Source organism: Anarhichas minor, unplaced genomic scaffold (assembly GCF_050575085.1).
Source record: "Anarhichas minor isolate MPS153535 unplaced genomic scaffold, ASM5057508v1 ptg000067l, whole genome shotgun sequence".
In the NCBI taxonomy this organism is placed as follows: Eukaryota; Metazoa; Chordata; class Actinopteri; order Perciformes; family Anarhichadidae; genus Anarhichas; species Anarhichas minor.
This window is the reverse complement of record NW_027466513.1, coordinates 5,479,502-5,497,478: the sequence shown is the minus strand read 5'-3', so window position 1 is coordinate 5,497,478 and position 17,977 is coordinate 5,479,502. Positions and strand designations below refer to the sequence as shown.

General features: G+C 44.7%; 1 protein-coding gene across 1 annotated transcript in view; it reads left to right on the top strand.

Moving 5' to 3' along the window:
* Positions 1-17,977, top strand: part of LOC142934175 (uncharacterized) — a 44,836-nt gene that overhangs the window by 15,828 nt on the left and 11,031 nt on the right. Inside the window, exons 11-21 of the mRNA XM_076078610.1 lie at positions 286-401; positions 1,007-1,124; positions 1,258-1,349; positions 1,434-1,584; positions 7,080-7,186; positions 8,801-8,924; positions 10,389-10,522; positions 11,902-12,011; positions 12,459-12,627; positions 12,720-12,824; positions 13,045-17,948. Coding sequence (XP_075934725.1) covers positions 286-401; positions 1,007-1,124; positions 1,258-1,349; positions 1,434-1,584; positions 7,080-7,186; positions 8,801-8,924; positions 10,389-10,522; positions 11,902-12,011; positions 12,459-12,627; positions 12,720-12,824; positions 13,045-17,948 — 6,130 coding nt within the window. The remainder of the gene's footprint in view (positions 1-285; positions 402-1,006; positions 1,125-1,257; positions 1,350-1,433; positions 1,585-7,079; positions 7,187-8,800; positions 8,925-10,388; positions 10,523-11,901; positions 12,012-12,458; positions 12,628-12,719; positions 12,825-13,044; positions 17,949-17,977) is intronic.

Genomic DNA, 17,977 nt, shown 5'->3' with positions numbered 1-17,977 from the left:
CATCAGTTTAAACTGATATTCATCCAGATGCTATGACAGCATGCAGTTGTGTCTTTAACTCACAGAAGACTGTATGAACCCAATTTAACAGTACATCAATTAAGGTGATGGCATTCGTTATTATTAAAACACATGTAATGACTTGCTTTGATGAAGTAGTGATCCCTAAATACTGTAATGACACTCCATACAAATGTGTGGGGTGTCTTTAGAAAGCATGTTTAAATCCTATAGCCTTGAATATCTTAATCTTAATTAATATATCTTCATATCATTTGTTTGCAGCCCAAGTGAAGCAGAAAACGGAGGAAGCGAGCAGATCAGAGGCCAAGTTCCTGAAAACGAAGGCCTGGTCTAAGTCTCGGATCAGACAACTGGAGGAGGAGCTGAAGAAGAGCCAGGTGAGATGTTCAGTTATTATGACTGTCACTGATAAACATTATTTACATGTCTGGGGATTAAACAAAGAAGGACAATAGAATAGAAACAAGAAGTCTTAAAAATCTACATTAGAGTGAATATTTATCAGCCAAATCAAATAGTTTACAGGATGTTCAACCTTTGTTTCTTTATAACGTATTTAATACTTGACTTCCTTCTTTACAGGGTTTGTATGAAGGTGATAAAGTAGTTTATGAATATGAGATATGAGTTTAAAGCTAATTATAATCCCTCCTCGTCATTGTGGAGGTTAGTTAACGGTGTCGCATCTCCAGTCTATGTTCATATCTCTGAGTTACACTCGTTGCCTTCTTGATTCCTCAGTTCATTTTGTTTGTTTGCCCTCTGGTGTTTCACAGAATAACAGAGTGTAATAGCAGAGTATAATAGCGGAGTGTAATAGCAGAGTATAATAGCGGAGTGTAATAGCAGAGTATAATAGCGGAGTGTAATAGCAGAGTATAATAGCGGAGTGTAATAGCGGAGTGTAATAGCAGAGTATAATAGCGGAGTGTAATAGCGGAGTATAAACTGATGTAGAAGCTGTTCATTCTGCCCCCTTTAGGCTGGAGGTGCCCCCCCAGCCCTGACTGCCCTGAGGAGTCGTATCACAGCGCTGGAGGAGGAGAGAGAGGAAAACATCTGGAAAGTGGAGCGATACGAGGAGCTCAAAGCAAAGAACGGTACAGAAATCAAACCCCAGAGACTTCTGCTTTTTACCCATACATGGAGCAGAAATTATTATCGTTGAATCTTCAGCGTCGTTGGCGGCTGTGGAGCCAAAACAAACGTTGTGTGTTTGATGTTTTCTGCAAGACATGCTGGAGACCAAGCTGGTGGTGTATGAGGAGCAACAGAGGAGTCTACAAGCAGACCTGGAGCAGTTCACCAAGAGGACTGCCTCTCAGGTCCGGGATCCAGACCTCTTTAATATCCGCCTCCAGCTGCTCCTCGTTGGTCTCCTCTCACTCTCTGCTCCCTTCTGCTCACAGGCAAGCGAGTCCGGCAGCGCCGACGACGCTCAGAGCCAGGTGCTGGAGTGGCAGGAGATGGTGACGGAGGCGGTCAGCGCCAGGGACCGGGCCAAGGAGGAGAAGGCTGCCATGGCCCTCCGCATCAGCCACATGGAGGAGGAGAGAGAGGGTAAGGCCGGTGCTGGAGGATGACGACTCAGACTCAGCACGAGTGAACACAAGTAGTAGCTCTCACTGGAACGTCTGCTCCGTCGTTTATATGGTGTAGAACATCCTGATGCACACCTGATCTGTGTAGAGCGGCTCACACACTGCTCCTGCTCAGTGAGGTTATTTTATAGGATTATTAATAGTCACCAATATGTGAAAACCTTCCTTTTAATAAGTGCAAGAAAAATGGCTCATAATGCAGCTTGTGCCACAAACATACGTACAAATTACAAATATCTCTTCCTTATTATAATGGTATTTAACTTAAGTCTCCTACGGCCCAACTTTACATTCTTTTTAATTTAGTAGATCAAGTATTACGTCACTTTTAAACTGATTAGTTTATGAAGCTTCTTTATATTTCTTTAACCATCATACTTAGTATCAGTGTTGCATGTCTGTGTCCCTCCGCTGTTGCTCTTCCTGCGTGTTTCCTGATGGAATTAAAGGGAAAAAGGAGTGTTTGGAAGTCCAAAAGTCAACATTTAAAAGTCAAAGATAGTTGTAATAATTTTTCAAAAACCACAACATATTTTTATCTAACAAAATATTCTTCTTCAATCCATATTTGTTGGTTTTTAACCTTTCAAACAAGTGTTTTCTCTCCCACTCGTGCACACAAAGGGAGGCCACACCTGTATGAACCGGGCGGTCTAACAGCACCGTGAATCACATTTATAGAACGACAAGAAATAACAACATTTTGGCCATTTTTCATAAAATATGATAACAACCATTCAAAGCTTAATTTGTAAACCTCAATAGAAGGGTGAATATGACAGAAACAACAGAACAGCACTAGTGTTGCACTGTGAAGTGTTTCTAGTATTTAGTAACTCGTAAAAAAGCACAGAACAAAGAAACCCTCTCAATATAATGCAAATAGTTACTTAAACCCAATGAACAGCTGAGGATAGACTTCTGTGGCTTCTTTTATTCCTCCTCCATGTTTCATTAGGAGTTCTGTTTTACTGTTTGGTCCTCTGTTGTCTGACTGAACATCACTTTCTTTTTCTTATTTTCCCCCGTCCCGTTGTTACCGGGGAGCATTCGGGTCCCCCCCCCACACACACACACACACTCCTGCCCCTGTTCCAGGGATGGGAGCAGCCACTCAGAACAGTTTCCCATCAGTTTTGTGCATGCAGGCTTCCCCCCCAAACCTCCAGTGCAGCTCACTGTACTGCCTGCTGCTCCCCCTGAATTTCACCTTGGGAGAGCTACCGGCAGTACAGTGGCAGGCTGCACTTCAGAGTCCGCCATTTTGTTTCTCCGTCCTTCCTCCCTCTCTGTTGTTCCTCTGTTCCATTCCCTTCACCTTCTTCTCTCCTTCTGTTTCCTTTGAGTTCTGCTGTGGCCACACATAATCCACCAGTGATGATTAATAACCTACTATCAGCTATAATGAAACAACTCTTTTGTCTTTTTCTTTTGTGGTGGGATGGCTCTCACTCTGGGAGGAGTACTAATACGTGTGACAGCATTAATGTCTTTGTAAGCTTGTATTCACTACGTAACAATGATATCAGTCATATCTGATACAGCTCACATAGTCCACGTGTTTTCACATGTAGTGTCCTCTAGTGATGGTCTATGACTTGGGTGAGGAACAACCTCCGCTTCTTCCCGTTGGACCCGAGAGTCCCCCACGGGGGGCTGTTTTAGAGTGTGCAGCATTCAGCGTGTCGTAGAAAGCATTTGTCATAAAGAAATATGATTATTGCTCCAGACATATTAAATATCGAATTAACGGGAAAAGTCCGAGCAACATCATCATACCAGCCATTGTAAACACTGCAAACACAATTATACATGAACTAATATCATATCTGGAAGATATCTAGAAGAATCGACGATCTATGCTCTCTCTATGGCTCTCTCATCACGGAGCAGGATCGCACATGGCGGATGAACACATGCAGGAGGGGCACAATTCGACCCGGAAACGCACAGCGGCGTCCAAATTTCTTTCTTTCAAACCGTTCAAAAGTTATGGGTATGCATGCCAACATCAGCCGCAGGTCACGAGAAAAAAAATTGGGTAAAAAAACTTACGTTTTGGCGATGAAAAACGGATTTATTCGAGCCGATTTCTGCACAGCTATGCCCGCCATGTTCTGCTGCATGTCTGTGAGTGAGATCAATGCGCTGGCGGAATGAATCACAAAATGGCAGACGATTCTGTGGGGTGGAGCAATCCATGTAGAGAGGGGGGTTCGCCCTGCATTTTGCGATTTTTAGTCAGTAAACAGACCCGGATACGATCAAACACCCCCGCATGGCTCCCGTTGGACTATCCCGCATCTAAAAAGCTCTCACACCAGTAAATCGGCCTTACCAGGGTCACATAGACACACATTATGAGCCATTTATTGTTATGAATGACAGATATGACACATCATAACTGCTCACAATTATTCAAAATTGTATCAAACTGATTTATTAGGATTATTGAACACTCTTAGTGATGAGAAAAGTGAATATATAGTTAATATTTAGTTATATAGTATATAAAATTAGTATACAGCAATGCAACAGCTGGTTCCGAAAATCTAAATTTAGATTTTTATGACCATTTATGCTGGCCTTTCTTCACTCAATCGAAGTAAAATATGTTGTGGGGACATGTAAAACGTGTTGTTCCATGTCTGTGGCGTAGTTTTAGGCTTGCAGCTGCATTATTTTAAAAAAAAAAAGTTCAATACAAGTGCTTTTTTTGTGTATCAGTTATTAACCAGTAACATATACACAATATTTACACAATTCAACACATCTCACAAGTGTTACCAGTATTCTAGCATCAAAATTATTAAAATAGACCTTGTAGTTAGAGCTGGGGACTCTCTTGAGTATGGGTATGCAATTTTCGAGCAGAGGGCTAAAAATAGGGCAATGTACCAGAAGGTTAATTAAAGTGAAGTCAAAGCTTCATGTGTTAAAGCTGCATTCTCTCTAGTGTCCACCAGGGGGCGACTCCTCTGGTTGTATAGAAGTCTATGAGAAAATGACTCTACTTCTCTCTTGATTTATTACCTCAGTAAACATTGTAAACATGAGTTTATGGTCTCAATCTCTAGTTTCAAGTCTTCTTCAATACAGCATGATGTTCATTTAGTTCATTATGGTCCATTTAGAGTCAAACAGACCATAAAGCAGGGGATGCTTTAGGGCGGGGCTACACGGTGATTGACAGGTCTCTACCAGAGACGTATAGAAATATCAACAAACCAATGAGAGACGATGACTACGTCCACTTCTTATATACGGTCTGTAAGTAGGAATCAGGACGTACAAGATGAAGTAAACGAGGATATTTCAGGAGAGTTCACTGGTCGTTAAAGAACAAGTAATGAAATCTGTGATTACACTAAAACGTTGTCATCATCCCTCTAGACATCCAGCTGTTTTATATAAACAAGAGGAATCCACAAAATATAATTGTCATTAATTTAAGTTAAATAAAAGTCCTGCTCAGAATAAATTGGCTGCTGGCAGAAAACCACAAACCGTTTCTCGTCCTCGTCAGTAGAGACAGTTGTGTTACTTTAGCCTTCACTCCTATCATCCCTGCGGCGGTGATATTTGGTGATTTAATTCAAGGGAAGTTTATACACTAACCTGCTGGTTGGTGCTGCCTTCAAGTGCTGCTGGAAATCCTGTAATTACCAGTTTGTTTGCTGTAGTAGAAGATGAGTTTGTCTGACGTGACAATAACATTCTTCATTGAGTCAAATGTAATCTAAGTTGAAGCTTTTTAATTACTCTACACAACATCTAGAGACTTGATCACCTGTCCATTATTGTGATCTAATGTAGAACCAAAGCCATGACTCAAAGGGAGAGTTCTTACATTTACTCATCTAATAAATACAAATTAATTTACCTTCCTGTTGAACTTTGATGGATGGATCGTAAAGCTCCGGAGCTCCTCAGGAGTCACATGGTGGACAGAATAACATGAAGACGATGGTTCATTGATCAGTAGATTTAACGACCTCACTCTACTTTGTGACATGTTATCTGCTGTTGTATCACTAAAGTACTGCTAAAGGAAACTTTATGTTGTACTGAGTACTTTATTTCTACTGAACTTACTGTACTTTTGTGCATTTGTATCTACTATGGTGTCGATTTAATAGAGAACTGTAATAATCCTACAGGAAGTTATGTCCCATCATGCAGTGTAACTTTACAGTGACCATATTATTATTATTATTATTATTAAACAGGCCACATTTAGTCTTCATACGTAAGGACATCAATCCTTGGTATGGCACACAGTAGTTATGCCAAGGATTGATGTCCTGGGCTTACCGTGTTCTCAGTAGTAGAAGAAGAAGCCAGTACACGTTTTATGTAAACATAATAAGTATCATAATGAAATGTACTGAAGGATTCACAGCGAGTTATCTTCCCACCATGTGACCCCAGAGCTGCTCCATAAAAGCCACGTGAACTCCGTTTACTGAACTCGCTCCATGAGAACATGGTCACGCTGTAAGCTTCGGGTTCCTCTCCTACAGTCCCAGATGTCACACACTTTCTGCTGACAGAACACCAGCAGACTCACTCTCATCTCTCCTGTTCTTACGTATAACCCATGAATAATCCGTCCTGCTGTGGTCAGTGTTGATGCATGTTCAGTACTGCTGTAGTAATGTCTGCACAGATCACATCTCTGCTTCACTCTGCTGTTACACTCAACCCACACTGAGCAAACTCTTTTCTTTTTCTGCCCCCCCCCCCCCCACCCTTTCCTTTGAGCTGCCCCCCCCCCCACACACACACATTAAAATCAGCCTGTTGTCACAAAACAGATGGGAACGTGTTTTGTTCATCTATTTGGCGTTGCCCTGCTTGCATCCTATGCTGCTAAATGAAAACACAAATTCTAGAATCCCGTCAGGAGTGAGAGAACATGGCTCTCCTTCCTCTCCTTCCTCCCTCAGCCACTCGTCCCCCCCCCCCCGTGTCTCACGCGTGTTTCATTGTTTCCTCTGCTATGCAAATTAGGTGTGCATGGCTCTGACCAGAATGTTGCTTTTGAAGTGTTTCTCAGGTCCACTTTTAAAATACAACAGTGTGAACGTTTCTGTTGACTTTGCTCGTCCTCCATCTTTGATCCTCAGTCGTGCTTCTCTTCCAGTCCGTCTCTGTTGTTGCTTTCTCAGTTTTCTATGTTACAAAAGTTCATTTTGTGGTGTTGAAAGTGCCTCGTCTCCCTTTTTCATCCACACCACACCAACACACTCCATCTGTTCTCCTTCTCTGCCATTCTGTCTTCAAAAAAACACACAAAAACCGTCTCCTTTCACTCTTTCCCTTCATCCTGTCCTCCCCCGTTTTTAAACCCATCCATCAATACATCCTCAATCCAACCCAAACACTCCCCCTCTCCCTGTGGCACAAAACTGATTGAGGATGACTGGTTCTTTCCTGGCTGCTCCGATCCAGCACTGGCCACTCGGCAGCAGGAGTTGGAGGAGGAGCTGACTCAAGCTCGGGGGCTCGGCCAGCACCGGGCCAAGAAGATGGCCGCTCCGGCCCAGCGGAGCCTGCAGGTACGTGGACACTTCTAGACATTTGTTAAATGTTTCTATGTGCTGATGTCTTAGCACATCTATCATCTATCACATCCATCTGTTTACAAAGCTTTTACCAACTCAACAACGTGACAAACACTTGGCCTAAACATATCTTTAAAGAATGGACGGATGTGTGGATGGATGGATGAATGGATGTGTGGATGAATGGATGATGGCTGTGTGGATGGATGGATGTGTGGATGGATGAATGTATGGATGAGTGGATGTGTGGATGGATGAATGAGTGGATGGATGGATGTGTGGATGAATGGATGTGTGGATGGATGGATGTGTGGATGGATGAATGTATGGATGGATGTATGGATGAGTGGATGTGTGGATGGATGGGTGGATGAGTGGATGAATGGATGGATGGATGGATGGACGGATGTGTGGATGGATGGATGTGTGGATGGATGAATGTATGGATGTGTGGATGGATGAGTGGATATGTGGATGGATGAATGAATGGATGGATGGACGGATGTGTGGATGGATGGATGTGTGGATGGATGAATGTATGGATGAATGGATGATGGATGTGTGGATGGATGGATGAGTGGATGGATGGATGTGTGGATGGATGGATGTGTGGATGGATGAATGAATGGATGAGTGGATGGATGAATGAATGGATGGATGTACGGATGTGTGGATGGATGGATGTGTGGATGGATGGATGTGTGGATGGATGAATGTATGGATGAATGGATGATGGATGGATGGATGTGTGGGTGGATGAGTGGATGAATGGATGGATGGATGAACGGATGTGTGGATGGATGGATGTGTGGATGGATGAATGTATGGATGTGTGGATGGATGAGTGGATATGTGGATGGATGAATGAATGGATGGATGGACGGATGTGTGGATGGATGGATGTGTGGATGGATGAATGGATGATGGATGAGTGGATGGATGGATGTGTGGATGGATGGATGTGTGGATGGATGAATGAATGGATGAATGAATGGATGGATGTACGGATGTGTGGATGGATGGATGTGTGGATGGATGAATGGATGTGTGGATGAATGGATGATGGATGTGTGGATGGATGAATGTACGGATGTGTGGATGGATGGATGGATGTGTGGATGGATGGATGGATGAGTGGATGAATGGATGGATGGATAGATAGTTACTTTATTAATCCCGCGAGGGGAAATTCTTTTCACCTGTTTGACAGATGAAGAAAAGACAAACTTTCAAAAACTCACTTGACGAAACCTTTCTCCTGAACTTTTTCAGTTCTTGACTCATAAACACAGGAGAGAAAATTAAGATCAGTTTAGGTTGTTGTTTCATAGTTTTTGATAAAAGTAGCTCACTGAGTTGCAAAATGGTTGAGCACCATGAGAGGTGTTATTAAATACAATATGTTGTTGTTATTAACAGAGCTCTAATATACTGTAATTCCTGACTGCTCTCAGTGACTCATGACCTTTGGCTAATATTAAAGGAATAGTTCAGTGTTTTGTGAATATTCAGTATTTTGTGCATTGAGACCGGCTCTGGATCAGAAGGCGTTCAGGACTTTGTTTAAAGACACTGCTCTGCTTCACATACGCCCCCCCACCCCCACAGGAGGACTTTGAGTTTGACGGACAGGCCTCGTTCCAGGACCCCCGGAGCCCCTCAGAGAGCACCACCCCGATGGAGGGAGAGAACATGGGAGGTTGGTGGCCCGAGTACAGTACTCCCGACACAGGTGTGAGACCCGCTGGACAGTTTACACCGGCATGCACACGTTCATCCTCGCACCACTCTGGGAGGGTGTCACTGGGTTGACATTTGGTCATTTTCACCGTAACACTGTATGTAGTGTGGGGTCGTGGTTGTTGGTTGGTTTATTGTTCTCCATCTAACCTGCCGGTACTGTGACTGTGAGAGCTGGCTTATCTTTACTATCGTGGGGTTAACTGGGTTCAGCTTGCCTTCATCTCCACCAGTGGACTCAAGCTAAATGTAAGCTCTCCTCACATGTAGTACAACTCTGGGACAATTGGTGCAATCCCAAGAGAGACACTCACTCATTGGTTTTCATCTTCATCAGTTTATTTTCTGTGGACACTGTGCATGCTGGTTGAGCTGGCTAGTGTTTGTTGGTCCACTGAACGCACTGCATTCTTGTGAGATCGTATAAATGTAGGTGACAGGATAAACTCCTCATCCGTGGTAAGTTTTATTTATTTATTATTTACTTATTGTTTGCATGTTCTGCTCTTTTTCTTCTTCATTTCCTCTCATCCTGTCTTTTTGTCTTTTTAAGCTGCTTCGTGTCATGAAACCAAAAAGTACTTCAGCAGTTATTCAAATTGACACTAAAAATGGAAGTTATGATTGGAGAGTTGTGTTTTAATGGAGATCTGACTGACGTACGTTTTGGTTGTTTGTTGATAAACCTTGAGCCCTGGAGCCACTCTGTCTTCTAACAATGAATCTTCTAGAGAATATCTTTTAAATAATTAGCTCTAAAGAGACTCTGTATCCTGTGACTACTGCTTCACCTCTTCTGTACAACTTTACCTCCTTTAACCCTAGACAGTAGGGCTGTCACTGTTTAATTAAAACATTTAATCTGTTTGAATTAATGCAACCAGCACAGTTACACCCTTTGAGCCGCTGGAAGGCTTTTAATCTGAAACATCTGTGCAGGAAGTGTTGAGTTTCCCTGATGGTAACTTATCAGCGTCTGGAAAAACAGAAGAAATAATGAATGTGTGGTATATTTTCAGGTCTTACACAGTACAGTGAAGACCCCAAGTGTAGTTGTCTTAGATGAAAACCAGATGTGCAGGAGACCAGGGGCAGAAGGGTGGATGTGTAGAATGAGGAGGCCACATACATTCTCTTATCTTCCGCCCAGATGTTGCATGACATGTACCCTATATAAAGATGAAGCGAGAGCTCTAAAGGAGGGACTTTCGGATTCGACTTGAGACCTCCGGACGATCTAGACGTCCGTAATGGCATGTGTTGCTTGTTTGTAATAAACTTTATTATACCAGCAAGAACAGTGTCCTCGGAGCATCCTTCCTCATCACTTCAACAGAACTGCCGCATGCAAGACACGACAAATGAATGAAAACAGTTCTTGTTTTGTTGCAGTGTAATTGTACATGTTGCTGAATTAGGAGTTAAGTCCACCTCTTCTCTCCTCTGATGACTGCAGACGGTCTGCGGTCTGTCGTGGAGGAGCTGGAGCTGGAGCGGAACCAGCTGCAGGAGCAGATCCTGAGTCTGGAGGAGCGCTGTCAGGATCTGGAGGACCGGCTGCAGCTGCAGGCTCGCATAGAGGCCTTACAGGTAACGTCACATGACACGTCATCGCCACAGCGTTCAGCCTGTGATTGTCTTGTTTAATAACGTCTCACGCTGTGGAATGTAACTTGTACTCGTTGATACTGACGGAGGAAACGACGAGTGATTTGCATGTTACCCCCCGAGGACTAGGATTTTGTAACAGGCCCTTCTAACACAGGTGACGTTTGATGTAGATGAAGATGAGCAGCCATTTTGGGTCTCTCAGGTGTGTTGGTGTCTCTCGTGTGTGTGTGTGTGTGTGTGTGTGTGTGCGCTGGAGAGCCCCTCCGGCGGTGATGGCTAATGGTGTGGTGTGCTCGTTCAATCTCAGATCTGGTTCTGGTTCTCAAATCATGTTTTAGTGAAATGTTCTGTCGCAGAGTCACCGGGTGTCATAAAGCACACTTCCCTTCTTAAAGAGACAGTAGAGATATTTAGGTGTGTGTGTGTGTGTGTGTGTGTGTGTGTGTGTGTGTGTGTGTGTGTGTGTGTGTGTGTGTGTGTGTGTGTGTGTGTGTGTGTGTGTGTGTGTGTGAGTGAGAGGTTCTTCTCCAGAGTCCCAGTTCTACTACAGTAGAGTGTATAGAAACAGACAGGAGAACCATGTTCTGCTGAGGACGTATTCTAGACTCATAACAGAATCTATATCACTCTAAGTTTTAAGCTTTATTTAGAATGTTTTCACCTCTTTACCTTTCTGAGGAACTGAAGCTGTTATTGATTCTACCTCACACACCGGTTAGTTAGTTTGTATGCATAATTGTGCGGCTTTTTCAAATCCAAATTAACCCTTTCAAACACCAAAGTCTCACAATAACTCAAACACACCAACAGATGGAGGCAGCAGTAGAGCAACAGCTCCTGTGTTCTGAGAGGTAGAATCAGTGTTTCTGTGAATGGAGTCTGGTGTGTTTGTAGAGATCATAGATAACAGCTTCAGTTCCCCTCAGAAAGATAAAGAGGTGAAAATGTTCTAAATATAGAGTTCACTTAAAGTGATATAGATTCTGTTATGAGTCTAGAATACGTCCACAGCAGAACATTACTTTGTGTTTCTATAAACTCTACTGTAGTAGAACTGTGACTCTGGAGAAGAACCTCACACACACACTACTAAACATCTCTACTGTCTCTTTAACTTTGTAACAGTCAAAAATGGTGAATATCAAAGTTCATTATTTCCACATAAATGGGTCAAATAAACATCTGATGATATCAAATATTGTAATGACTGTAGAAACAGCTCCCATAGATCCCAGCTCTCCTCTGCTGCTGCTCTCCAGCTCTCTGCTGTGATCCACGTCTGTGTGCAGTGAGACTGTTCTGAGTCCGCCGCTCTTTAATCTTTACTCATTGATATCCGTCTTCTTCTGCCTCCACAGAACGAGTCGGAGAGACTGCAGAGCCAGCTGGCCGGCCTCCGAAGTCAACAGAGCAGAGACGCAGAGAACCACCAGCTGCTGGTCAGCAGTCTCAACGAGCAGCTCAAAGGGTGAGCTCCTCCAGCCTCTCTTCCTCTAATCACGTTGGAGTAGAGCAGGATACACAGAGCTGTGATTGAAGCTGTACTTCTACCTTCATATCCTGGTATCACAAGCATTAAAGACCTACTGTAATAGTTTGGAGGCCCAGCTTCAAGGGCAGGGAATCTTCAGAGAAACTCAGTTTCTGTTTCATGGATGTTAACTGACATTTGACAACCACGAGGAGATAATTCTGTTTGTTTGAATTGATCTTCAAACATGTTTTAAACTTCTGTCTTGAACATTCATTACTGCAGAATATTCCACCTCTTTGTAACGGACAGAACCTCTCTGTCCTCTGCGCTACAAGTATCTGTGTTTCTTGACGTTGCTGCATACAGCCTGGTGTTTGATACAGGTATTTGTTGAATGTTTTAACTGGGTTTGTTTCAACGCTTTGTGATCGTGTTCTTCAGACTCAGTGACACACAGGAGTGCCTGGAAAGCTCCCTCATCGAGAAGGAGAATACGTTGGCCAAGACGTCCGAGAAACTGGAGCTCATCAGCGGCCTCCGAGAATCTCTGAGTGAAAAAGAAATTCAGTGCAAAGAGGTGTCTGACAAGCTCCTTCAGGCTGAGCACACCGTAAGAGCTTTGACTCATCGTTCCGTGTTAGTTTCTATTTCATATTCTGCAGCGGTTCATCTCATTGTTTGTGTTTTGTTTCTTCCCTGCAGCTTGAGAACGTTTCCAAGAGATGCAGCAGCTCAGAGAAACAGTGCTCTGAGCTGAGAACAGAAGTCGTCGACCTCACGCAGAAGCTCAGTGTGCTGAAGGAGAAGGTGTGAATTTATGAACTGACACATTAATATTACATTCTCAGAGTATCCGTAACAGAAGACGCTCTAACGTCCGCTTCACTGGGACTTTAATCAGTTCACACTCCGTCACACGACCATAGTGAATACATGAGATGCAGTAATCTTTCATGGCTTTGCACGAGAGATCAAAATCCTCCTGCCTCACTCGATGCTTCATTGTTTTTTATCTTCTCGTTTTCAGACACAAAAGCAGGAAGTCACCATCGAAACTCTACAAACGGAGCTCGATCAGACAAACGAGGAGCTGGACAAATTAAACTCCGCCCACTTGGAAGAACGAGCCCAGCTCATTCACGACCTTCAGGGCTGCGAGCGTGAAATCGACAGACTCAAAGACGCGCTGTTGGAAAAGGAGGAGGAGATACAAACCCTCGCTGGAAACATGGCGGAGTACGCGGAGCAGGTCGCAGTGCTGAAGCAGGAGATCAAACTCAAAGAGGAGAACCTGGTTCGTGTAGAAAACGCTCTGAGTAAGGCAGAGCGGGAGGCCACGGTCATCAGAGAGTCTCAGACTTCAGATCAGCAGGCGCTGGATAGCAAGATCACAGAGCTGGTGGAGAAAGTAAAGGATGCTGAGGAGGAGGTGCTCAAGGCCAAAGAGGAACGAGAATCTAGAGAGGCTGAGCTGGAACATCTGATAAAGCAAACGCAGGAGGACAAGAGGACTATCCTGGATCTTCAGGGGGGAATCCAGAAGCAGCTTGTGAGCCATCGCAATCATCTCTCTGAATGTGAAACAAACATCACTTCACTGAAAGAGCAGCTGACTGCGTCCACACAGAAGCAGCGGGAGTCAGAAGAAGTCCTTTTGCAGCTCAAGGACAGAAACACCGGCAGTGAGCAGCTACAGCAGCAGCTGAGCGAGAAAGAACAGACGTACGAAAGAGAACTGAAGTCTTTCAAGGATGAACAGAACAAACTGCTGGCACAGGTGGAAGAACATAGTCAGGAAATGCAGACGTTGTCCAAACAGTTAGAGGAGCAAACACAGAGTGAGGAGCACATCAAGAAGGAGATTCAAGAGAAACTGGAAACCATAGAGACGCTGGAGAACCAACTAAAGACGACTGACAAACAGGCCGAGGACGAGAGGCAGAAATTCAACAACGAACTGCAAAACCGGGATTCAGAAAACGAGAAACTGAGCAGCGAAGTTCAAAGCAAATCTGAAAATATCTCCAAACTCAAAAATCTATTAAAAAGCATCAAGACGGAGAAAAAGCAGCTGCAAGAGAAACTTAAAGGGCTGACAGAGGAGCTCCAGCAGCAGAAGCAGAACGTTAACCAGCTTGGTGAAAAGATTTCGTCCGCTCTTGAACTCAACCACAGTCTTGAGACTCAAGTCGACGGTCTTACAAAAGAGAAAGAGAGACTCGAACTGGAAGTAACCGGGAGCGTAACAACTATCTCAGGAGTTTCTCTTGAGAGGGATTCGTTGCAAACCAAAGTGTCCACATTGGAAACACAGCTTTCACAAAACAACTCGATAGTTGAAGGGCTACAAAAAGAGAAAGAGGATCTGACTCTTCGAGCTCATGAGTTAAACAAAGTTGTCGAGCAAAGCACGAACTCAAACTCAGAGATTCTGCTGGCAAAAACCAACGAATGCAGTAACCTCAGCCAGTTGCTCAGGGAGAGAGAGGAAGAGGTGACGCGACTGCAGCAGCAAGTGCAAAGCTTGTCGTCGAAGGTGGACCAGCTCCAGCAGGATCACCGGTCGCAGGTCGAGGCCCAACAACAGCAGCAGACGCAGCTTCAGGAGACACTGTCTCTGCTTCGAGAGCAGGAATGCAGTCTGAAGTCAGAGTTAAAGGAGAAGGAGACCATGTTGACAGAGAAGCAGGAAGGGAACCACAGTTTGCAGAACGAGATCACACACCGGGAACATATTGTGATTAAACTACAGGCAGAAGCTGCTTCGCTAAATGAGGAGCGCTCACAGCTTCGCCAGCTGATTGAGGAGCGAGAAGAAACGTTGAAAAATGTGACACGACAGAGTCAGAAACACAAAGAGGAAGTGGACGATACAAACAACACCGTCAAGTCTCTGAGTGAGCAGATCCGCGTCATGGAGGAAAACGCCAGGAAGCTGGAGTCCGAAGCAGAACTGAGGCAAACGGACCTGGCAGGTCTAAACGGCCACATCCAGGCGGTGACGGAGCAAAACCACCAACTCCGTGCTGCTTGTGAGTCCAGAGAGAAGGAGCTCGCTCTGCAGGCACAGGTTCGGTCTGACCTCGATGGACGGCTTAAAGCGACTCTCGAGCAGAACGCCAGTTTCAGCCTGAAGATTAGCAGCTTCACAGAAAGCAATGAGAGACTCCAGGAGGAGTTAGCACAGAACATCAAATCAGCTTCTGAACTAACCGCTCAGAGGAGTTCACTCCAAGAACACAACTCTGGGCTGGAAATTCAAATCTCAGAGAATCAGAAGATAATCGATGGCCTGTTGGAGGAAAAGGAGGAGCGTGCTTCTGCAGAAGACGAATTAAAAAAGATCCTCAAGGAGAGCGAACAGTCGAACTCTGCAGGTTTGCTTGAGAAAACAAGTGAATGTGCGTCTCTGTCAAAAACGTTAAAGGAGAGAGAAGAGCAACTTGAAAGTCAACGAGAACAAGTTAGTCGACTCGACACGTCGTTGAATGAGAAGCAGAACCAACTGCTGCAACTTCAGGATACTGTGTCAATGCTTCAGGAGCAAGGGTCTGTGCTGAGGTCAGGGCTGCTGGAGAAAGACGCCGTGTTTCAGCAGAAAGCAGAGGAGTGCAGCGTTCATCAGAATGAAGCGGTGCAGCTGAAGGCCCTCGTGTCCCAGATGCAGAGTGAAGTAGAGACACTCAGGAAAGAGACAAATATAATAATGGAGCAGAAAGAACGGACATTAAAAGACTTGAGGGATGAGTTTCAAAACCAGAAGGACGAGCTGAGTAAACGAAACGAGTCGGTGTTCTCGCTCAGCGGTCAGCTCGGCGCCATGAACGAGAGCGCTGCAGAGATGGAGGTTGAGATGACCGGCCTGAAGGCCGCCGTGCAGAAAATCGCTGCGGAAAACGGTCAGCTGACTCAGGATGAGGACCGGAGGAAAGCAGAGATCGTCGATTTTAACGACAACATTCAAGCACTGAGCGAGCAGAACGCAAGGTTGAAATCTGAACTTCAGAAAACGGTGACAGAGTTTTCCAAAACGCGCAAAGAGGTTGAACATCTCAAAACGGAAGTCTGTGAGGGAGACGGCAAACTCCAAACTGCAGACTCGGAGAAGGAGAGGCTTCACTTGACCTTGCAAGGAAAAGATGACTCCCTGAAACAGCAGGAGAGTCTGATCCAGCAACTCACCGGTAGGATCTCTGAGCAGGAAGAGCAGCTGAAACAGGAAGCAGATGACAATGCGAGTTTAAGTGCAAAAGTTTCAGAGCTTGAAGAGTCCATCTGTCAACTCAGAGGACAAGTTGACAGTCTTTCTTCAGAGTCTTCCGTACTGAAAAACACTTTGGAGAAAAAAGAACAGCTGAGTCTTGAATATCAGAGTCACTCTTCAGCTGCCGTCGAGGATCTCAAGTCAAACCTACAAGCCAGAGAGGCAGAGTGTGAGGGCTTGAAAGAACAGACGTCCCACCTCGAAGAATCTGTCACAAAGCTCAACAGCAGCCTCCAGGTTCAGATGTCTGAGGTGGAGAATCTCAAAAAGGCCTTTGAAGAAAAGGAGGTGGCTCTTTTGGACCAATCAAAGTCTCTTCAGGATATTCAGAGAAGAGCAGATGAGGCTTTGCTCTTCAAGTCTCAGTTCATGGAAAGCACAGAGTCGGTGTCACAGCTTCAGAGTCACATTCAGCTCCTGTCCGCCGAGTCCGAAAACCTCAAAACCTCAGCAGAGGAAACACAAAGTGCCTTCAACAACCTTCAAGAGAAATACACGGCTAACTTAGAGGAGCTGCAGCATGTGAGGAAGCAGCTGTCCCAGACGACCGAGGAGGTGTCCAACCTTCGGAGGTTACTGGACGACACCAGTGACGAACGTCAGACGACTATAGAAACACTGAGGAATGAGTTATCTCGGATCCATCACAAAGTTCAGAAAACCGAAGACCTGAACTCCAGTCTTTCGAAGGAAAAGGACGAAGCTTTTGCTTCCCATCAGGCCAGCGTGTCGCTGCTGACCGTCGAAATTGAACGACTCAAATCACAACATCTTCAAGTCGTGGCACAAATGAACGCGCTGACGGAAAACCTGGAGCAGAGGGAAATGGCTCTCCATGCAATTAACAGTCAGTACATATCCCAGGCCAAACACGCATCCCAGCTGGTCTCAGAAATGCAGAAACTAGAACAGCAGAACAAGAGGCTGAATCAGGAGATCGGTTTGTCAAAGGAGGAGCACCAGAGGCGTCTCACGGCTGTCAGTAATGAAAACAGACATTTGCAAGAGGAGGTTAGGAAACATCTCGCGGAGAGGGAAGAGCTGGAAAGGAAACATCATCAAGTACGAGAGTCGCAGGTCCAGATGGAGCAGCAGTCCAGCAGCTTGAGCCTAATAATGGAGCAAACGATGTCCGAGAAGGAGAACCTTCAAGCAAAGGTTAGTGCAAAAGACGAAGAGGTTTCTCGATTAAAAGAAAAGATAGAGCAGATTCTGCAGGATTCTGAGAAAGAGTGGCTGTTAGTTCTGGATAGAGAGAAACAGGATAGGAACCTGCTTGCAGAACAATTGAAAAGTGTTGAAAATGAAATGAAATCTAAAGATGTTAAAGTTAATGCTTTGAAAGGAGACTTGGACAGCTTGCAGGAGAAGCTAGCCGAGGCCTCCTCCGCTATCAGGCAGAGGTCTGATCAGCTGAGCGCCAAAGAGTCGGAGGCGTCGGCGTCCAGGATTCAGCTTGAGAAGGTTTTAGCGTCTGTTCAGGAAAAGGATAATGACAACACTAATTTGCAGCAGGCTCTAAAAGCTGCAGAACACGCGTTGCAAAAACTTGTAGCGAGAAAAATTGGTGCCGACAAAGAGTCTGAGAGATCAGCTGCTTCTTTACAGGACGTGATAAAACAATTACAAGAAAGCCATCAGTCCGAGGTAGATGCTTTGAGAGATGAGTTGGAGGAAACTGTTGCACAATTACAAA